Source organism: Argiope bruennichi, chromosome 2 (genome assembly GCF_947563725.1).
Source record: "Argiope bruennichi chromosome 2, qqArgBrue1.1, whole genome shotgun sequence".
NCBI lineage: Eukaryota > Metazoa > Arthropoda > Arachnida > Araneae > Araneidae > Argiope > Argiope bruennichi.
Genome location: NC_079152.1, coordinates 114,106,783 through 114,131,947, shown reverse-complemented (window position 1 = coordinate 114,131,947; position 25,165 = coordinate 114,106,783). Strand labels below are relative to the sequence as shown.

General features: G+C 27.7%; 1 protein-coding gene across 1 annotated transcript in view; it reads left to right on the top strand.

Moving 5' to 3' along the window:
- Positions 1-25,165, top strand: part of LOC129961761 (QRFP-like peptide receptor) — a 184,753-nt gene that overhangs the window by 113,911 nt on the left and 45,677 nt on the right. The window contains exons 2-3 of the mRNA XM_056075320.1: positions 7,203-7,390; positions 19,987-20,244. Of these exons, the coding sequence (XP_055931295.1) occupies positions 7,203-7,390; positions 19,987-20,244 (446 nt within the window). The remainder of the gene's footprint in view (positions 1-7,202; positions 7,391-19,986; positions 20,245-25,165) is intronic.

Sequence of the window (25,165 nt, the reverse complement as noted above, 5' to 3'; positions counted from 1 at the left end):
ACAGAAGTAAGTATGTAACACATTACAAAAAGAAAAATAAGAAAATTTAACAGTTATGAAGGATTACATATATCAACAATAAATTTACAGAAATTTTCAAAAGCACTTCTAGTGGAAATAAGTTGGTGAAACTCTGGTGGCCAATTTAAATTCATGTGCTTAAGAGCCAGTCTTAGGATCTGTCTTTCTTTGACAAACTTGGAACATAGAAGGATCACATGTTCAACATTTTCCTCCCCACCAATATCACAATCGCAGGAAGATGACGGAAACAAATTAAATTTGTACAAGTAACTTTTAAAGTTACCATGACCAGTGAGAAATTGGGTTATTTTGTAATTAGTATAAAAATGATGGCATGACAGTCTCTTATTAATGGATGGAAAAAATTTCTTTGTTAAGCTCCCTTTATTTGAAAGGAGGTATTCTTGATTCCAAGACTCCACCATTTTTTTCTCTCGTAATCTTCTTGTAAAAGGATTTAGGAATATTAACATCAATGTCGATTAAATGTCCTTCATTAAAAAATAAAATTTCAAATAATGCAATAATTATTTTTGTGCAAAAATAGTTCCGGAATTAATCGCTGAAAAATACCAAATTTCAGTTTATTTTTAATTAATTAAAATAAAAAAGATTGCTGCCAGTTTCATATTTCAATTCTTCAAGATATGCACAAGGAAAATATGGCAGCTATAAATCAAACGAACTACGAAGCATCAACACACACATAGACATTCATCCTTATTACTAGTAGAGATATTAAGATACATATTAGCATGAAATTTCCAACAATACTGTTACAATAATTTCTCATTATTACCTATATTTAGAATATAGAGTAACAACATGAAAATAATGTACAATACCATCATTTATTAGTATTTCATGTTATCCGGCCGTTTTCTTACTTCTTTTGCAACAATTTAAGAATTTTAATGACGATGATCACTTATTGAGTATGTACGGCAAATTATACAAGACGATCATCATTTGCTGAGAATGTGCCTGGAATTATACCTTGACAGTGATCACCTACTGAGCATCTAACCAACTTCCCCAACAATTGAAGAATCTTTATCTGAGCTTAATACAACTTGCAAGTTAAATTATACAGGATGATTACTAAATGAAAAAATAATTTTATGAAGAAAATATGAAATCCAAAACAAGTCTAACCTTATATAAATGTATAACGTAAACGCCACCAGCTGAGTTAAAGGATATTGTGGGTTTTTTTTGGGGGGACTTTTTTGATTAAAGTTACTTTTGTATATAGTAAATCGAATTGCTTATGAATAATGAAGTGACAGACATGGTAACTTAATTGCAAGAATTATAATCCGAGTAAACGTAAAAAATAATTTTTAATTATTGCATGATTGTCAGTTGAATGATTTTTGAGGAAGCTGCAGTGCTTATTTCATTCGGTCCTAATTCAATAACTTTGGATTATTTTATCATGATTCATAATTTTCGTATGCAATTTTTATAGATGTTGCAGTCGCCTTCTATTTGTTTATTCTGGGCCTTTTCTCCAATTTAGAAGATTTGTATAATCGATTTTAATTGGTTCTAGAATGCACCCAACAGGGTTGTGCTTTCTGTTAATGGTTTTGCTATCGACTATTACCAACTTTTCCTATATTTCTTAGCTATAAAGCAAATTTCACAAGTATCCCTTTTAATCCTGAAGGACTTGTAAGAGATTATTTAAATGTTTGTCCTTTTTGATTATAAGACTTGCTTATTACTTATGTATGTGTTGTTACCAATTTTCTAGAAGGAAAAAGTTCGAGCTTCATGCGAAATATCATAACTTTACCTAAAAAAGAAATGTTGCCATGTTGTAATTTTTGCTCAGTGAGTTTTGATTAATGTTTAATATAAGTTTGTTAATATAAAGTTCTATTGTCTAATTTTGTTACATTATCCATATTTTGAAAGAGCTTTATAAAATTTTTAAAACTAACATTTAGAAATTAGATTCAAAAATTATAAATTAAGGATTTAAAATTCATTAACTATTATTTAAAAATAAAATTAACATAATTGTTTCAAAATCATCTTTGGCTCTTTTTTTAGAAACATTTTATTAAAAAAAATCTCATTAAAAAATTTATATCCTTGGTAAAATTGCATAATCTGGCAATAAAACATTTTACACGTGAAAAGTTTTTTCCTGTCGTTAATTTTCTCTGTAGGGGATGGTACAAATATGCACCGCTGGCCGTCAAGGGAACTGAATATTCCCCGAATCCCTTCAGTGATTCGTGTCGTCTTTGTTTCATTTTTTTAAAGGTAACAAGTCTGTATTAACAAAATGTTTCAGGAAAATAGGATAAATTTGTCCCAAAAGAGTTAAAGAGCTTAAAATAATATAGAGAATAAATATTTCTTACATTTAAATTTATTTCATAACATAAATGGCTATGTCTGCTATTTCATGATTTGATTAAAATTAAAATTCCCGTCTCATAAAATATGAATTTAAACATCTTAAAATAATTATTCATTTGCATTCTTATTGGCAGTTATATTACTTTTGCTTATTTAAAAATGTTTCAAAATTATATACTGTTTAAAAGTATATATTTTTCATTATTGTTATGAAATAAATTCACGATAGTTATTACATTTACATTTATAAATATTTTAGCAGTTCACTGGTTTATAAATGACCTGAAGAGTTTTTTTTTTTAATTTAAATTTTCAGATTTGATTGTAGCCTTGAAAGATTAATTACTGCACCCAAGAAATGTCTACTTCCTTGAGCAGCATCAAAATAAATGTTTTCGCTAAACTATCAGTAATTAAAATTAATGGGTTTTCGTGAGCTTGAAATACAGCCTTCTATTCATACATCATAATCAGAAAAAATATCGAAACCACAAATTTGGCTTAACTAACGTGTCGATGAATAAATATGTATCACACTTCTTAACTTTTATCATAAATGAGCTTGACAAAAACTATTTTAATGAAGCGTTAAATCCGTATTTTAATTTTTTAGGAAAACTATTGAGATAATAGTGTTGATAATTAACCTCGTTATTAACTTTCCATGATATAAAAGCATTATTAAAGTATTGAATAATTATCTTTCGAATTTTCATATTTTAAGAGATCAGTTTTCATTAAACTTTTTTAAAAGTATTAAATTGCATGTTTCTGAGGTTTATTTGTTATTATTTTTATTACATTATATTACAAAAATCCCTCTTGCTTGGAATTTAAGAATTTTATGGAACAATTATGAACGAAAGCAGGAGGAAATTTGATTTAAATTATCTGGATTATGTTTATATTCAAATAGAAACGGCATAAGGCCTAAATGATTATACTTCAGATTTAAAGGAATAGTTGGAAAGTGGCTCATATAGAAATAATTAACCACTTAACTGTTTTGCCCGCGTGCCATACGTGCATCGATTTATCGAATTTTGATAGTTGTAAGCAAAAAATAAACCATTCATACGAATTATAATTTAATATTAAAATTTCTTCGAATACATAGATAAGTCAAGCATTCAATGGATTTCCATTTGAATCAAAATAAGAAAATATTCCCAAAATAGAAAGTGTCATCTTATTAGATAATAAAGAAAATAAAACAGTTAAGGAGTTAATGATTGTGACGGAGAGAAAGAAAGGACGGTATACAAAAAGAAACATTTTATTTTTATTTTTTTCTTTACAATACACACCGGAAATTACTTTCCCCTATGATGAATAAAGATGCACATTTGCGATGCAAAGCTTACACTAGTGCGTATCTAAGACTTTAATTTTCATAATAATAAAATATTATATATTAAATCTATACTTATAATAAATCTCAATGTGTGTGTTTGTGTGTGTTGGCTCTCAATAGGCCAGGCCTACATCTACCTACAATGACCTACATCTACCAAATTTGGCATGTGTATACCTTGGAGGGCGGGAATGCGCATCTAGGAGCGATTTTTTTCTTGAATTTTTTATTATAATTTTAATTAATTAAAAATTAATCGATATTTCAGCTTTTTTCCGCTGTAACTTCCGAAAATATTGCAGCACAAAATTGATTTTTGCATCAAGTGAAAGATCAAAAAATTATCTTTTTAATGATACCAATGATTTAACCTATAAATGAATTTTTGATTTTTAACGAATTTGTAAAGAAATATTTTAAACAAATTTTTCAACATTATATTTCGCACAAAATAAAAATAAAATTTAATCTGTACGAGCACATCAATGGGAAAAAATTTGCTTTTATCCACGTGTTGCCATCACATTTACAAAAGCTATGATTAAAAAATAAATCAATTACTACTGAAAATTAAATCTAGAAAAATGAAATTTTCACCACGTGACTTTATGAAATGAAATGAATAGGAAATGTGATATTTTCTTAAAAATAAATGAAAGGCAGTTTTCTATGATCGTTTGCAATATCTATATTATTAATTTAATAAATCTGCTTTATTTAAGGTAAACATGGTTTAATATATACATGATATCCATTCATCTTCGGGTTCAATAGCTTATTTGTAAATCTTCAGTAATGGGCATACATACTGTTTAGTATTGTTAAAATGGTCTAAATGAAGTAAATAATAATAATTTATGTAACATCAGTAAAAAAATGCACTGATGAATTACGAATTTAATTATCTTCTTTGTGAGAAATATATAACAAAATATTCTTGAGACACTAATAATTAAAATAAAAAAAGTTACTCCAATCAACTAAACAATCATTAAAATTGACTGATTTATGAAGATTTGAATCTCACTGTACAATAAAAACAGGCGATTGTAGAACCCCTTCATCAATTAAAGACAAAAATATTTAAAATAAAAAGGAATGCACTCCATTCAACTAAATCAGCCACTAAAACTAGCTGGTTTATGAAAAATACATAAACTATTACTTATAAATACATAAAAGTGTAATTTTCAGCACTTGTCTGTATGAAGTGAAAAAAATTTGAAATATGATATTTTCTGAAAAATAAATGGAGCAAAAGTTTTCTTTGCTCCATTTATTTCTTACAATGTCTATATTATTAATTCAATAAACAGTTTAATTTAAGGCGAACATGATTTAATATATACAGAATAATCACTCTAATCAGCGTCCATCAGCTAATTTGGGGTATACATCTGCTAATAAAATAGTCTAAACGAACTAAATAAATATATTTATGTAACTTGAGTGAAGAAATGCTCTGATGAATTACAAATTTTAAATTTTTGCATAGGTCTCCTGCCCTTTGAATCATATTTTACAAAATATTCTTGGGGCACCAATATTTTAAATAAAAATTGTTGAATTCAATGAACTAATCAATCACTAAAACTGACTAATTTATGAAATTCAGATATCACTCTTCTGTAAAAACTGGCGATTTTAGACCACTTCATCGACCATTTCAAAGAAGAAGCGCCAATCATCTGCCAGGATTTCTCGCCAGTGATTGGCCTATGATTATGAAAATGTTGATTGTTCTAAAATTGATATATAAAAACTTCATAAATCGGTCAGATTTGATTGCAGAAGATAGAAACGGTCATTTATTTGTTTAAAAGATGAAGCGCCAAGAGTATATCGTAGAATGAATTCTTTAGGACAAATAGACTATGTAGAATTTAAACTTCATAATTTTTTCGTAAGTACATTTTGACTGAAATAAAATAAAACATTTTTATTTACATCATTTAAATATTTTAAAATTAAAACTAAAAGCTGAATTTTACGTGGAATCAGACAAATTTTTGTTGAATAATTCTTTGAGATTTTATATAAATTACGAAAATTATTCTGCAGTGCACATACAAATTCAATGCCGAAGGACTTTCAATTTCCATATTAAAAAAAGACATGGTTGGTTTCAATAAAAACAAAATGTTTTTGTATTATTTCCACTTATTTAGAGTTGAAATTTTATGGGCTCTGACAGAAAATTAAAGAGATAGATTTTTTTAAAAAAATCATTTAAAATTCTTTTCTTGCCGGAACTATGTCTCTACTTCTAGCAATTTAACAATGAGCTGTTTGAACACGATAAGACTGGGCACCCTTCAAAATATAAAATGTAAAGCGGAAAAAATAGAAGTAAGTAGGTATATATCATTAAATGAAATTGCTTATCAGAAGAGAAAATACTCCAAGATATTCGGAACGTTGTTATTATTCTGAGATGATTAATTTTAGTTTAAATATTGGATTCATGCTTTTATTGCTTACATTTCCCCCAATAATCGTTTGCTGAATGGAAATCAAAATTCGATTCATTTTATCATCTCTTTAAATAAATCGGATTAGAGTTTAAAAGTTTTCTTCTATTCAGAAGAATTCTTCGATAATCATTGAAATTCGCTTATTTATAGAATAAAACACTTGATTGGTGTTGCAGGATTATGGCAGCTTTTAGGGCTTGTTTTAGTAAGAGCAAATCCGCATATCTTTTTGGCATTTCCTACGAAGTATTGCCTTGAGGTTTCTAAGTTATAACTGTCAGTTGATATCAGCTATGTTTAAAAGAGATCATCTATGCGAATTTTATTGATTTTACATACTTTTCTATGATTTTCTGTTCAATTAATTGCTATTTCACTATTTTCTTTCATACATTGCTAAAAAGATTATTGGTCGTTGAAGTGGATTTTCGTATTATGTTGAGAAGTAAACTTTTGGCAAACATCCAGCATTTTTCTGTTAAGAATTCTTAATATTTAAATAGATTTTATTTATAAAACTGTTTTAATTTTATTTTTTGATTCATGCTATTGTATGTGGTATAGATTTCTATAGTTGCAAAATACATTTTTACTGGGGTTTTTTGTAAGATTAATGGATATTTTCTTCAATTTTAAGCATGGTATATTCTCCTTTTAGCATATTTCGAAGGTCTCAACCCCCAAAATAATCATTGAAAAGTATTTCGCTCTTTTTAGTGGTTCATAAGGCGAAAAAAATGTAAAATTTCATGCTATTTATCAGTAGAGTCATTCTATTTAAACATTTGATAAAATTCAGCAGATTATTTTCATTCAGAAATTAAATTATATTTTTTATCGTTCTAAAGCACCTTGAACAAATAACTTAAAGAAGGTTCCATTATTTAAATTCTTCGGCATGAATACACCAAATACCATCCACTGTTGTTTATTGTAGTTTTAATGGTTAAAAATCTTTCCTTTCATTTTTTCAGTGACATGTTTGACAGCAAGTGTTCTCACTCTTTCTGCCATCTCCTGCGATCGCTTCATCGCCATTATCTTTCCACTTCACGTCCGGATCACCAAACAGAGGACCAGTGTCGTCATCAGCATCATTTGGTTGGTGTCCCTGGCTGTCGCAACTCCTTTCCTCATCATAAGGAAATATAAGACCTATCAGGTAAGTTTTCGAAAATTGCTTTCAGTAATAGAATTCTTTCTTTGCAACAATATTAAAAGTCAGCTATATGTCTAATAAATATGACCTTGTTTTAAATTATATCCACTTCTTTTACTTTCACCTGCTGTTTAATTTATTACATATTGATTTGAATAAAGTTGAACTCTGTTTTAAGTACTGTTAAACCCTTTTCCGTTGCCCTGCGTAGAAACTGCCTTCTATTACTGCATAAAATTTTGAAGGTCATTGTATTATAGATTGATTTGAATTAATTTTATTAAATGGTTAAAGAATAGAAATGCGTTATAAGGTTAGAGTGTAGTACATAATTAAAAATTTATTTTATTGCAAAAGAAATTTGATCTTCTTTTCTACAGATGAATATTAATAGAAATGTATTTAACTGTATAGTACATAATTCTTTTCTTTGTCGAATAGTTTTGTAATAAAACAAATAAGGAATTCTTTTAAAAATGTTTGTAAAATTAGAGCTTTTTGAGCTTTTTTTTGTTATTAATTCATTGAAATAATATCTTACCTATATCCAGATGTGAATTTAAAACACAAGATTGTGAAATATGTTAATTTGTAGTAAAATTTTATCTAGTGTATTATAGATTTAAATCAAAATTAAATGTTTGCTTTTTCATTTTATTGCCTTCAGATATTTTTAAGTCACTATTAGCAAGCCGATTTTTAATTAAATTAGGGAAGAAAGGAAATTAAATATCACAATTAATATAGGTAACTATAATGACTTATTAATCTTCTGCAAAAAAATAAATAAATTCACAACTTTTACAAAAGAATTCATTTTAAATTACTATATATAAGTTGCTATCGGTAATATAGATGCATTTTTCTCTATTTCAGTTTCTTTGTAGTTATACCACTAAATAGTTGAACCACTTTATTCTTCTTGACGAATAAACTAGCAATAAGAATCAGAATCAGAAGAGCTTCAATGTTGTATTACATTTGGGTTGCTATTTAATTTAAATTATTCATTTTATTGAGTTTTAGTGAGATTTTTCTGTCTGCAAATGATCTATTTTTTTTTTATCAATTCTGAAAAAAAATCTATACGACATCAGATTTTGCTTTGAATTTCTAGTTTCTATTTTATTTTGTTTATTATTCATAAATAAATATATGATTCTAGATATTTAATATAAAGTCTAACTAATAAAAATAAAACATCAGATGCCGATTAATGGTGTCAGCTTATTTATTCTCATACAGAAAAAGCAACAGTATTTAAAAAAAATTTATTAAATGTAATAATATAGGAAAATAGGGACTTTCATCTCCTGCTCACTTTCAATCTCCAACCCCGATGGAAACAAGCTGTTTCAAAACTATATTGAACAAAAAATACCAATTCCAAATAAAAAGGAATAATTTGGCAATAGTTAAAATTCGAAAGAAATATCATTATAATTTTAACTCTTTCGTCAAGAATAAAGAATTTAAAAAATGAAGTTAAAATTTTAAACAAATTAAATTAAAAAAAATCATAAGACCGTTAAAAGAGACTAATATAATATTTCAAGTTGGTTTATTTTTACTAAGAGTACCTTGAAACCAATATTTTTAATGCTGCCTACTTTAACTTTTATCTTCTTTTTACATTGTAGGTTCACAAAATATGAAAATGTAGCTTTTTTTTTTGTTTTCTTTTTTTTTTTTTCATTTTCAGTAATTTCAATAATGTACTTGATATTGGTTTTAATAAAATTTCCCAAATATATATTATATTATGTATGTCTAATTATTGTTTAACTTCATAACGAAGAATGGCAAAAATTATATATACAGACAGAGAAAATCAGAGAAATACATAATATAATTAATAGAATGATACTTCTAAAATAAAATCAATTTTATGTCTATCAAAATTTGAAATTCACTGAAGTTATTTTGCTTGGGAAAAGTGATGATCAAAACATATAGGATATTTAATCTAAAATTTTAAATTTAACAATTTTAATAATCCCAACTAATTAACAATTCATCAAAATACGGCTATTCGAAAATAAATGTACAATTTTGAAAACGTTAAAAAATATTCCGTTATTGTTACTGATCTTGTTTTAAGGGGAAAGATATTTTATTGGCATATGTAGTGAATGAATATCAGCCCATATATTGTTAACATATACAAGAATATTGATGATTTATAGAAAATATAAAAATGAATTGTAAAATAATTGAAAAGTTACTTTACATGGAACATAATGAGCTTAGAATATTCAGATACTACTGGGAATAATTTGACAAATGCTGAAGTTAAAATATAAAAATAAATAAAATTCATTCGCAATTTCATTTTGTCATTTAAATGACTGAGAGCGAAATAAAAAGGCAAAAATGCAATGTTTTTCCAATTTGGAAAGTTTTTAGAGAGAAAAGAAACTGTATGAATTGAATAAAAACTTAAGATTCTTTCTCACATTTTGAAAAATGGATTTGTATTTCCTTTAACATTTCAATTATGAATAAAGACTCTAAAATTGTATTAAAGGTTTGAAAAATTTCTAGATTTTTGGTTTAACATATGAAATAAATAAATGAACAAATAAAATAATATATAAATAGATAAAGAAACAAATGAATAAAACAGAAACTTCGACCTTTTTTTGAATGATCACAAAATTATTTATAGCTTATAGAGTTATTATTCTAGCTTATAGAGGTATGAAACAGTGCTCCAGACACTTTTAAATGAAGTTAAAAGTGATTTTAGTGATAAGGATAATTGTACAGAAGAGATTTTTGCTTAAAGTTCGCATTCAACTGATTCTAATATGTATGCTCAAACATAATAAATTTTTTTAGAGATAATGTATTTTGAAAAATTTATAAAATATATTAAAATACCAAGAGATACATATACAGAATTTATAGGTTGCTTTTTATACTAGTTCTTAACCTCTATGTTTAAAATGCCCGAGAAAACCGTCTATGAAAGTCACATAAGCCGATAAAAAAAAGGACCAATTTTACCCATTGTTATTACCCGGTTCGCCAATCTTAATATTATTTTAAATTTTAATAATTAAATATTTTACGCAATTCCTACTTTAATAGATCCTTCATCAAAATATTTTAAAACTTCAAATTTTGACAGTCATATAATTCACTCATAATATTATAAAGGCCTTCAGTCATAACGTAATATGTATCTCTCTAATTTTCTGTTAGCTCTCGTAGAATTTATGCTTTAAAATAAAGTGGAAAGAATTAATCTGCAATTAATATAATAATATTTTTTACTGAAACAAAGCCTTTTTTATAATATGATTTCTGATAACAGAGTCACTGAGCGTTTAAACTTTATGGGCACTAAAGAATATCTTTCTTAGTTTATGTAATATCTCAAGAATTTGTCAACAAAATTTTCCCAGATTCATCATGAACAGATAGATAAATTAACAATGTTTAATTTTAAATGCATCAAACACTAAGAAAATAAAATGAATCGTTTAAAATAATCGGTCGAAAACAGGTTTAAAAAAACTACTTAAAAAACGATGTACTTAAAAATATAAGCATATACAAAAAATATATACCTAACATAAATGCAATTTAATTACAAAAGCATGCAACTAACCTAAAAATAATTTAAATCAAGATTCATCCGTTGATAATATTGTCAACAATCAGAACACAATACGCATACGTGAATTTTCAACGCCAGTTACGGTAACGCAAAAGCGTGAATTTTTCTACGCCAGTTGGGGTAACGCTATGCAGATTAGAAATTTTTAATTTAACTTATTCTGTGTTATTTTAATTCAAAAGTACTTCAGAATGAATCTGAAAGATCGATTAAGTAACAATGTTTAATTTAAAATGCACAAAACATTAAGAAAATAAACAGACTCGTTTGAAATAATCGGCCGAAAAATGTTAACCCTAGCCTCTTTACTGTTGGGAAAAAAACTGAAGCCTAACTCATTTGGCGTTGGGGAAAATGAAAAGACTTTTTGGCGGGAAAGTTAGTTTTTAATTAATAATTAAAATTTTAATTAAAAATTCAAAAAAAGCACCCCAGGTGCACATTCCCGACCTCTAAGTTATACATGTACCAAATTTGGTAGCTGCAGGTGAAATGGTCTTTTCTGTAGAGCGTCAACAAACACACACACACACACACACACACATTGAGCTTTATATATAAGTATAGATATAATTGTTGAATTTTACATTATATTATCTTCTATATACTGTAAAAATAAATATCATTTAAAAAGTAAAAAGTAATATGTTTTTTCAAGAATATTATTTATTGTGATATGTTATTTGAAAAGAAAATGTATCTTCCAACGCATTTACTTCTTTCAATGATAATACATTTTGAAAAATTTCTAAATTATATCTATATAGCAAAAAAAAAATATTGAAAATATATTAGCAGTTTTCATATTAATAAATTCAGCAGAAAATTTAATTTGAGTGTAAATGAAATGCCGTCTCGTAGACCGCACCTCCCCAGTTAAGTCCTAAAATTTCACCTCCCCAGTTAATTGTTCTTTTTTTACTAATCCATAAACGATAGCTGTATTGAGACCTTAATTTTTTAAAAATATGATAGTCAATAATCTCTCGCCACAAATACTTAAGTTAAGAATTCATTATAAATGTAAATTTTTACCCAACTCTTATAAAATATAGGATAGCTGTAATATATATATATATATATATATATATATATATATATATATATATATATATATATATATATATATATATATATATATATATATATATATATATATATATATATATATATATATATTGGGTTTTCATTAATTATTGTCCGGGTTTCCGTACCTCATAACTTTCAAATAAAAAATATTACACAAAAACCGATTACGTATTCGTAAATTACAACTCAAAGAATTTTACGTGGCAACAATGCGATCTTAGCGCATTTGCAGTCTGGGTAATTATGACGTCATAAATAAAAATGGCGACCGTGCAAGAAAAAGCAATGTGTGTATTGTGGTTTTTCGAAACTAAATCAGTCATAACTACTCAACGTCGCTTCATGACCACGTACAAGAAAGATCCTCCTTCGGATAATTCTTTCAGACGCTGGTTAACACAATTTCAGGAAACTGGTAGCGTTCTACACCGAAGGGGAGCGGGAAGACCGAGCACATACGACGATATGGAACGTTCTCCATAACCGCCTTCAGCTGAATGCCTACAAAGTGCAAATTGTGCATGCTTTACATTTTAATATCATTAATAAAATTCTTTGAGTTGTAATTTACGAATATGTAATCGGTTTTTGCGTAATATTTTTTATTCGAAAGTTATGAGGTACGGAAACCCCGACAATAATTAATGAACACCCTATATATATATATACATCGAAGGGGCTTCAAATATTTTAATCTCGTAAATTACACATTTCTATACCAATCAGTGCAGAGGAAGAAAAAAGTGTTTGTATTTGATCTATCTGTTGAGCGCAGGTTCATTCATGAATTAAGCAGTAAAGGAAAATATATCTGCTTTTTACATTTCAAATTTCAAAGTGGAAACTAAATAGCAGAAAGTATTTTATGTTGTAGAATCTTTAAAATCATAAACTCTTATTTCAAACCAACAAATATTCAAATAAATAATCATAATAAGCAATCTAAGATATCAATGCATTCTGCACTGCTTTCGCAAAATTCGAATCATTTTGTCTGTACAAAAGCAGGAATCTTGGGGAGCAGAAAGACTGGAATGTCTAAAAGTTTTAAGGAATGTGATTGATACCTTTGGACTGTGTCTTGCAAATAGTTCACAGAAATCCACAATCGATATTAATCATGAATTTTATACTCAATAATCAAAAGCAGATTTTGAATACCCAATTTTATCCGTAAATGACACCTTAGAGTTATTACAAGAAATGAAGTTCCAATAAAATAGCCTACTCTAACATCTTTGGGAATTATTAGATCAAGTATAAATATAAATCACACAGCGAGAAGTTGAAATATAAGACATTTGTTACCATTTAAATTAAAAATTGTGAAATTTCAGTATTTTATAAAGTATTGCCAAAGTATCTCGTAAGTATAATACTTTAAGAAATATAGTGAGTTTAAAACCAAGGATTATAATTATTCAGTAATTAATTTTTATACAGAGTTTGTTGAAATTTGATTCCACCCCCCCTTTTCACTTTATTCTTTATTCCTTCAACATCAATTTTAAGATCTTCAAATAAAACTTCAGTGTCTTAAAACAAAATCTTCTTAGAGTATCCATTATAATTTCTCATCGCATTCTGCAAAGAGTTTGAAAAAAAAATGTATTATATTATTGGCATCCAACTTATTACCAAAAAATTTCAATACGAAATTTTGAATAAATATTCTTTCCGTATATTTATTTTATTTTGTAAATTATTTCTGTCTCTCAGTCTATGAACAAGAAATAGAGTGAATAAGACGAATGAAATTTAGTATGCAATCTTAATATTAAAACAGTGAATTTGCACGAAATATATCTGAAAGAAGACTGTTAATTTGTGATCTTATATAGAATATAACTAAAATTACAAGGAACTAAAGAAATGGAATTTGTAAAATACTTTTAACACATTATTGATATATATTGTTCTGGAAAAAAAAATCCATCCGATCGGTGTAGAGTGAGAAAGACCAATAGGCCCAATAGCGGATAACGATAATTTATTCTAAATTGAATAGACAATCTGACAGACAAATATACAATCGCCAAACAAGCCAAAGCGTACACAAGAACAGCAGAAGATAAGCAGTAAATTGTTATTAAACAACCATAATAGCACAAAGCACTCAGATCTTGCTGGGAATCTATATTTAAAAGAGAGACTTCGCTCAACTACTCGCTTGAGCTCAACTGGACTCCATTGCTGACTCCTGATTCCTTCTTGTTTTAAAATTTATGTGACAGGGCAAAAAACCTTCTAAAAGGCAATCGAATTTTCGCTTTCAATCTATATATCTCCGAAATTCTGATAGTTTCTAAAATTCTCACTTTTGCTACCAAATTTTTTACCAGGTACTCAAATGGTTGTCATTGCTGAGTGGGGGGGGGGTCATCTCCTCAGCAGCATGACATCCATTCATAGAGATGAAAATATTTGTTCATCTCTCACCCTTACCATCTAAATAATCACACTGATAAGCAATATTATATATTCGTAACGATATATACTTAGATTTGTGATAAATGCGGCGATGGGATTAAGGTTTATTGGTCTGTGCATTCACGTTTATAAGACAAATTATTCGCAGTGTCTTAAAAATTGATATTATGAAAGTTAATATAATATTTTTGAGGAAGAATTGCATAATTATGACATATTTTATATATGGACACATATTCTAAATTTTTATGTCTGAAGGACGAAACTCTACATAGATCATGCCCTATTAGTAATTCGAATATATGTGTTTGTAGATTAAATTATTCAACTAGTTTAAATAATTTAAGAATAAAGGAAGAATTATAAACGAAAAATGTCGTTCCCTCCTTTTAAAAAGTATTTGAATATATTAGCTTTTTAAAAAAACAATAGAGCCTTCATTTATGATACCAGGTATTTATTTGACTAAAACTTTTCAAAAATAGTAAATTTACATATTTAAAACTCCTTCCTTCAATTTTTTTTGCCATAAAAACTGAAAAAATAACAAAAAAGTAGAAAAAAATATCATGATTCATAAGATATTTTTTACACTCATACATAAAAGTACAAATTTTTCAGTGAAATATAATTAAAGTTTTATTCCCCTTTACATTCTGTAAGAAATTTTATAATAAACAGCTGAGGAACGGGTGACCTTTAAGAGTAATTAAATGAATGTCTCTGAGAATTTTGGAACGAAATGCAACCGTTCGAGAAATTACTTCTGTCTACGATCATTAAATGCTGTCTGTTCTAAACCTGTTGTTTGGCATTACGATGTATCACAATGTATTATTATATATTAAAATGCATCATTATATAAACTAAGGCTTGAATTTCCCTGTCACAGCCATGTCCAATTATATCTTAAGAAGTGTTCATTTAAAGATAATTATATCTTTGCACGAAAATAGTAGGCGATAAATTGACGTATCAGTTAAATTTGTCACACAAATGATGCTTCCATGTTTCTACAGTTTTCCCGATATATGGTGTAATATACGTATTTGTTTAATATGATAAGACAAATATTCATGTTTATAAACATACATTTTCAGAGTGTGGAATTTCTGAAAGTAAATTATGACTTTAGTTATTTGATCAGTCTTGATATTATAATATCTGGCTTATTATTTATTAGAACCACTTTATAACGAGAAATCAATACAGCTTATTTTCTGTAGGTAAGACAGACAATATTTTGAAGAATATGTTCAAGTGGATAATATATATTGCTTTTACAATTTTTTGTTAAAACATATTATAATAATTTTATTCAGATATTGTATTTCTTATATGCATATTTTTAAAAAATGAAAGTTAGTTTTGCTAACTTAAGGAAAATGCGTACAATAATAGATTGTATTTTGAAAAATCGATAAGTGATCAGCTCAGACAGAAAAAAATTAAATTTTTAAAAAATATTATAATAAATTTCTGAATTATTATAAGCGCTGATGACTGGAAAGGAATTTCACTATTAAAAACATTTTAATTCTTATTATCGATGTTCTAATAAGTGTGAGGCTACATTTATCTAGGTAATGGTATTTTTTATTAATATTAGGAATTGAAACAAAACTGCCTTTGCTTGATAGAATGATTTTTGCATTTCAGCAACAAATAATAAGAGCAAAGAAATAATCAAAAGTGAGGAATATTTTTTTTTTTCTGATCATAGTAAATGAACAATTTTTCTTCTGTTAGGTGTATATTTAGAAATAATTTAACATTTGTTTACAATTTCTAAAATAAATGATTAAGTTTTTTACACTCATGTGTAAATGTGAATTAATGACATGAATTAAATATTACTAGTATTTTTTTTTCTTTTATAATATTTTTATCACGCAAATTTTCTGTTTCTCTTGTAAAAATAAAATTAAAATAATCCTACATTTTCTTATGTAGCTTATTTGGTAAGGATATAAAAACAAAAAAAATCAGTGAATGCATATAATTTTAATAATTATGCCTCTACTAATCAAAAAGAAAATATTGTAATAATTAGGGAAAAAAAGCTGTTTTGTGTTTGCATCAATAAAAGAGATTATATTTTAGAAAATATTTCTGAAAAATACTGCCGAAGAATGAAAGTAGTAATTCTTTTGATTTAATTCTATTTTTATGAATATTATTTTAATATCTTTGGACATCGCCATCAATCGTAAAGATTTTATACATTGTAATATTTTTACAATCATTTATTCCTTTGTATTGATTTTACATTTATTCATCCAAACATTGTGGTATTAATTTATCTCATTTGTTTTAATATATTTCTTGGACGTTTAGAAACCGAATAATAGAAATATGTGATTATTATAGTTTTTATAGTTTCATTTTACTTAAATAATGGGAAGCCGCAAGGGCCTAGTGTTCAGTTCTATGTTTCGGATCCGGAGAGTTTCAGGTCCGAGGTTCGATTCCCCCGAAGAACTGTAGCGTAAACGGGCCCGAGCGCGCTAAATCCGTTGTGTGTGTTTCTACCGTCTTCCGCTAGTGTAGTGCAGAAGCTTATAGAGGGGGTGCAAGTTCAGGTGCCATCCTCGTCATCTTACCATGGTTCGAAATTCTGAAATCCAAAATAGCCCTAGTATCGCTTTAAAACGAGACGATAATATAAGTGAACTGAATTGCTTCAATTGGTAAATGTAATACATTTAGTAATAAATACTTTGAATAACCATTTTTTGTATTCTTTAAAATACATACTTTGTATTTTTTAATAATATCAATTCTGATAAGTGTTATTTATTTATTTTTTTAAACTTTTAACGATAAAATAATAACACGAGCAAAACATCCGATTTATTTCGAGTGAATTCTATATAGCTCGAAATATAACTGAGACGATTGAGAAATAACAATATTTAAAATTTATACAGTGTGCTGAATGATAAATTATGGAATTATAATTTAGACATAAACCTTCATACGAATTCCTTTCTGTTCGTTTTCCCATATTTTTTAAAAATAAATTCGTTAAAAAGAGAATTACTCTATGCAATTCTTTCCACCATTTTACTAGTATTTTCCTTTACTTCATTGCTAAATAATAATTCTGTATAACTTGAGTAAGTAACGTAAACGATTGGCTCTTCTCATGAAATCGACTTGCTAAGTAACATGCAACGGAAAACGATGAATAATTGGTGATCAAAACGAAGAATGAATTATAAATAATCCTCATCAGAGCGAAGTATAAAAATGGCAAATCCCAGTCAATTTAAACAAAATGTTAAATTTGCAATTGAATTATTCTTAGTTTCTTAGTTAAAAGACTCATTTATAATTTTTAGGCAGTTACAATCATAATATAATACAACAAAGTGAAACTAAAATTGAAAAATGAGTTTCTGAAAATAATATCTGCATGACGATTGATTCCTTCTTTTATATCATTTAATGATTAATATCAGAATATTTCAGATAATGAAAAATTCGAATTAAATCGATTGGAACATCATTTTAGAAGCACTCTTTCAAATACATATTTTGTTCTATAATAACATGATTTTAGTTATTCAATGATTTAATATATAGTTCAAGCCCACAAGCTATTTAATAATGAAATTCCAAATAATCAGTTCAGATGATAATATGAAATAAGCATGATATTTTCAAAATCAATATTTATAATAATCTGAAATCATTTTTTAATCACCAATAAAAATATTTTTCAATATTCCATAAAATTGTATCTAAATATTTCAATAAAAAATAAATTTTTATAATAATATACCAATAAATAAATTATTGATTTAATAAATAAATTAATTTCAATAAAATGGAAATATCATTATTAATCTATATACTTATAATAAAGCTCAATGTGTGTGTGTGTTGGCGCTCTACAGGCCAGGTCATTTGACATACAGCTACCAAATTTGGTACATGTATACCTTAGAGGTTGGGAATGTGCACCTGGGGTCCCTTTTTTTGAAATTTTAATTAGAATTTTAATTATTAATTAAAAACTAACTTTCCCGCCAAAAAAATCTTCCATTTTCCCCATCGCCAAATTTTCTGCCAAAAAAATCTTTCATCTTCCCCACCGCCAAATGAGTAAGGCTTCAGTGTTTTTTTTCTCCCAACAGTAATGAGGCTAGAGTTAACATTTTACGGCGGATTATTTCAAACGATTCTGTTTATTTTCTTAATGTTTTATGCATTTAAAATGAAACATTGTTAATTAATCCATGTTTCAGATTCATTCTGAAGTACTTTTGAATTAAAATAACACAGAATAAAGGAAATTAAAAATGTATAATCTGCATAGCGTTACCCCAACTGGCGTAGAAAAATTCACGCATTTGCGTTAACGTAACTGGGGAAGAAAATTCACGCATGCTCATTATGTTCTGATTGTTGCCATGACAACCATTATCAACGGATGATTTAAATTATTTTTAGGTTAGCTGCATGCTCTTGTAAGTAAATTGTGTTTATGTTAGTTATATATTTTTTGTATATGCTTATAGTTTTAAGTACATCGTTTTTTTAAGTAGTTTTTTTTAATCTGTTTTCAATGATTTAAATTATTTTTAGGTTAGTTGCATGCTTTTGTAATTAAATTGTATTTATGTTAGTTATATATATTTTTTGTATATGCTTATAGTTTTAAGTACATCGTTTTTTAAGTAGTTTTTTTAAACCTGTTTTCGACCGATTATTTTAAACGATTCATTTTATTTTCTTAGTGTTTGATGCATTTAAAATTAAATATTGTTAATGAATCGATCTGTTCATGAGGAATCTGAGAAAATTTTGTTGACAAATTCTTGAGATATTACATAAATTGAGAAAGATATTCTTTAGTGCCCATAAAGTTTAAACGCTCAGTGGCTCTATTATCAGTAATCATAGTATTAAAAAAATGCTTTGTTTCAGTAAAAAATATTATTATATTAATTGCGGATTAATCATTTACACTTTAATTTAAACCATAAATTCGACGAGGGGTAACAGAAAATTAGAGAGATACATATCACGTTAAGACTGAAGGCCTTTATAATATTATGAGTGAATTATATGACTATCAAAATTTGAAGTTTTAAAATATTTTGCTGAAGAATCTATTAAAGTTAGAATTGCGTAAAATATTTAATTGTACAACCGGAGTTTAATTGCCTGCTTGGCGCAATTTTTAAAATTTGCCAACAACGGCCTTGCGAAATGTTCAAAAGCAAAGCAGCAGATGTTCAATTATAGTGCATAATAAAGATTGCCAGGTTTGATGCGTTATCGCAACTTGTGGAAGAAGGGGGTTAAACTCCGGCTCAACCTATTTAATTATTAAAATTTAAACGAACATTAAGTTTGGCGAACCGGCTGGTCGCCAAAGGCGGCTAGTAATTCAATAAAGAAGTAATCCTGCATTATTGTAAAATGTGTCTCTTTTTTTCAACAGTGGAGGAATCTTGTTGAACCATCTTGCGATGACGACTGGCCTCGAGTGGAACACTGGGATGCCGAATCCGGTCTTTGTCTACGGACCTACCCTATGAAACAACTCTACTACACTTTTGTCACTGTGACGTTATTCTTTCTACCAGTGGCAATTATGATCGCAACATACATGTTAATAATATGCCGTCTATGGCGAACGCAGGCACCAGGTGAGAGTAATATCGCCAACATGAATGTCCAACACCGGGCAAAGAAAAAGGTAATTTTAAAATTTATATCCATCTTTTTTTTTTTTTTTTTTTTAAATTAAGCTGATAATATTTTGGTAAAATGCATTGCAAGATTCTGTAGAATGATACTTTCCAAATTTTTTTAGAGAAAAATAACATTTCCAGGTGGAATATTTTGTACTACAGCACTACTGAAAAAGAAGATTAAATTATAAATATAAAATTACTAATTTTCAAAACTTTGTGTAGCTTGCTGATATTGATAATCAATCAATCATATTGATAATTTTTGGGGTCGTAAAAACATTAATAGCACATGATATGTCAATGTAAGAATCGAAAAATAATAATAATATAATCAATCTTAATTTAGCATTTGGATTGAATAATGTAATTGATTTGTTATCGTGAAGTACTTTGCATTAGTTTCTTTTATCAAATTTTACACACATGCCTACCATTTCAAAAATTATTATTCTTTCATAAGTGTGGAGTGAAAATAGAAATGTATAAAAATGTATAACAAGCCATTTAATAGAGCACCCCTTATTTGTTTTATAAAAGATTAATGGTAATCAAAATTACTGTTATAGTCATATTTTAACAGGAAAAAAAAATCACTCATTATTCTGATTGCTCCGTGAGGAATTCGCGTCAACGGTTAGAGTTCAATTCGGACAATTCGTTTCTTGTGAATTATGAATTTCCGTTTGATATTAATACGGAAAAGATCATTTCATCAGAAATCTGCAGAGAATATGGCGAGTCGGGAAAGATTTGAAACATAAGGATAAGTTCAAAACCAATGAAGTAGGTATCATACAGGGAGTCATGTTTTACAATCGCGCCTGTTTAATTTGGTAAAACGGTAAACAATTATTTTCTTTACTACAGATAAAAGAGACTTTATTTGCATTTAAGTTTACAACCGTTTGGTTTCCATATGTAAAAAACGAAAAAAGAACATTATTTGTAGTTTGCTCTCACTAATAACTTAACAAAACTCATGGCCGACAGACATTGAGGATAAAGATATAATAACAAAAGAAGGTGATTTGATGAATGTTTTTACGATTTGCGGCAATATCCTATCTTTCCGGAAGCTACGATGGCCTAAGTAGTAAGATCTTGGCTTTAGGCTGAAAGGATCAAGTTTCGAAATAACATTTCATGATTATACGTCGGCCTAGTGCACGATAAATATGGCATCCTAAGTCAAATTAATATGAGATGTAAATTTGGTTTGGTTTAGTGTAGTTTAGTTACATTAACTTCCTGTTTTAAAGCAAAAATAAGGCTATTTTTGGACTGACCTCGTAAATCTGAACAGTGTCTAAATGACGAGGGCAATACCTAAGCTGGTTTCCTCTCTCCAAACTCTCCCCACACCAGAAGGAGGAAATTCGGCCTTGACGGATTTAACGTGTACCAGACCAGCTTACACGTCTTTTCAGGTGGAGTCGGGTTTCGAATCTGGAGCCCCGAGTTCCGACGCCGAGTCCTTACCACCATTCCACCGCTGCCCGATGGAATTTTGGAGTTGAGGGAAGAGGGAGATTTACCAGCTACCGTACTCTTTACCCAATGATAGCTCAAGTTCACGAGAACTGTCCCGAAACAGCCTAACTTGGTTTCAAAATTTGAGCTTAGTATGAGCTGAAATGAACAAAACCCACCCATCTCTCTATATCAAGTATTCCTTACAACAATTAACATATTCAGATCAGAGAGTAGAAATAGAAAGCATTGTCAACTACCCAACTATCATTCGTCGTATTTTGAACAAGTATTTTTTCAGCAACAAATCTTCCCTAACTCAAAAGAATATTCACAAGGTGCACGACATTCCCCCACCTCCTTTACTGACTTGCTTCTATAAAAAATAAACATGCTTTTTTGCAAACTCATTCAAGATCAGCCCGTTTGTTGTTATATAAATATATATAATCCTCTCTCATAGTACTATATAATTTATCTATAAAGCAACTTATTCTGTATCCCTAAAGCACTTACAGATTTATAATGATTGATCATGAATTATAGTGAACGAAAGTTTATATAGAACTACTTTCCCCCCTAGAAATGTCATTATTTGATAACAGTTTTCTTAATGTTTGTGCTATTTGTCGCCCATTTTGCGCCCCAACAATAAAATGAAAAGAATTAAAAAATCTAGCCGGAGTGATCTCTCCAAAATTTCTTCGCATATGCTCTAATAAAATTTTTATTCCTCCTTCCCCCTTAATATTGTGAGAGTAAGGCCATGAATACATTTCTGACTTAGATAAACAATTGTTAAGAAATAAGTATCTTTGTCGTGAATTTACTATTTTTACTGAATATATCGTGCAAATTGGACGTCTTTTTAACAATCGATCACATACCGAATTTTCTTAATCCATTGAGTTTATTTGATATTGCTTTATATTATAGAAATAGACTGACAGATGGTCAACCGTTTCATGTATTTTACTCAAAATTTAACAAGCATATATATTTTAGATGCTATACCTGTGCATCTGTACATCTGTACAAGTTATCGAGTTCGCTTGTACACGAAAAACTATCCAGAAAGAATTCTTGTTAATGAATTTAATTCAAAATTCTTCAGATATCTACAAATTGAGTTATAATTCTATAAATCGAATTTCAGCCCTATAGCTCAATGTATTTTTGAGTCATAGTTCTTATATGTAGACAGAAATAATGACAAAAATGTGTTTTTCTGACTCAAGGAAATCTGCAATATAAAATTTTTCCAAAATCTCAAGTTAGAATTTTTTGACGATTAAAAATCTTTATCCATACTTCGTATATGTGAAAGTAGAAAAAAAAATTCTGATAATATGATTTATCATTTTGAAAGGTATAGTTTCTACTCCAACTTATCAAGGAATAGCACGTTTCTTGTTGCAAGGAACTGCCTGAATTTCCAAATGTATTTGGTTATTACTTTGAAAAGAAAACCAGATAAAAAAAACATTCAAATGAAATCGAAGAGATACATTTAAATTCTATAGGGATTACTTTCAGAATGGTGATAAGAATTCTTTTTATTTTCATTTCCGTAGTATCTCTATAATTTCGAGTTTAAGCCAAAAAACATGTTTAATTAAGTGTCTAATTGAAGCTATAAAGTGATAATTAAATGATAAAATAAAGGTCTTCCATTATAATTCATTTCTGAAGACGAGTTTTGAAACTTTCTTATCACACTAACTTAAGAACGTTTAATAAATGGTATAAATTTCACAACAACTTCGGAATTCATCAAAATCATCAAGTAATCTGTTACTGATCGCTACAATCTGATCAACTAATTAGTCCAGAAATTCGGCTTTCCCTCGAAATTCACTCCAGTTAAATCCAAACAATCCTGTGAAACTCTAATCAGTCTAATATATGTGAAATTATTGCCATATTGTCAACAATCCAATTGAAATACAACAGCCAATTGAAATTATTGCCATAAAATAATTGCCATTCTTCAGTCGCATGATTCAAGAATAATATAAAATTCTAAAACGTTTAAATGCTCTAAAATAGTAAAAATATTTATTCTTATTAATCGAGATCATCTATTGATTAAAAAGATTGCAATATTTTGGAGAAAAAAAATACTTTTAAAGGTTAACATAATTGTATGATTCAGAACATTTGACTCAATTATTTGTTATTTTTCATTCTTTGGCGATCAATGAGTTTGCAAGAAATATTGTTTGCATTGAATTTAAATTTAATCGCCGGTAATATTTAAAGTATCATAAGTCTCTAACTGTGAAAACAATTAATTTTTGATTTTTCCAATAGCTTTATATCTGTACTTTGTATTATTTAAATGTATTTCTCTAATGAAATTGAATCAGATGACGGTTCACTTGTGAATACAAATGTCAAAGCACTATTGTCTATCACAGTAATTTATCTTTCTTATTACTGAAATAAAATATACTGTTTTTTTCAAACAAAACACAAAATATGTAAAATAATATATAGACCAATGCATAACGAATCAGGCAATTTTCTAATTCAACGAAGTGCAAATTGTGGTAGCTTATAAAAATATCAATTTTAAATTTTTCAAGATGATAATTCTCTCACTTCGTGCACTAAAAAATAAAAAAAGAGCCTGGAAGTAGCAGAAATGGTGAAATATATTGAGCTATATATTTATTGAAATGTAGCCATAAAACCTTCTGAATTTGTTGCTATAAACATCATTCTGCCTTTATTTCTTGACATAATAGTCTTACAACAACTTATTCACATCTTTATTGGACAAACAATTTATTTATCTTTCAGTAATATAATAAAACTAAAAGTATTTTTTTAACTAAAAGATGTTTTTTTTTTTTTTAAATTAAAGATATTTTTTCATTTTAATCTGAAATCTTATCTTCGAATAATATATAAGTTTCAGAAAGTTTGAGTTACTTGAATCTAAAATTGCATCAGAAAAGTAAATTATGATGGATATCAAAAATTCCTTTAATTTTCTTTTGTAATATCTGAAATTATCCTGATACTTTGAATACTTTCTGTATATCAGCAATCTATCAGTAGAAATAGTACTTAATTACTGTTTTAATAGTTAATCTCTTTAATGCTCATTTTTTTTGTATAAATGTCCTTGATTATTTTCATTTCAATTAGAAGTGCTAATAATTTATATTCTGGAATTATATATAGAAAAGAGTAGAAAATAATAAAAAAGTATTAAATACTCTGCTTGTCTCTGTCTTAATGCTTGTTACAACAAATATAGACTTATATAACATTGTACATCAACTAAAAAAGAAAACTACATATTAGATAGTTCAGAAGGGTGATAAAGGATAAAACATTAGAAATACTTTCATCTAGCCATGTCGAACGAATACACATATATCTAAAAGTAATTCCGAAAAAATCAATGCTTACTCTGAATTGATTATTGCTTAAAATAAGGTC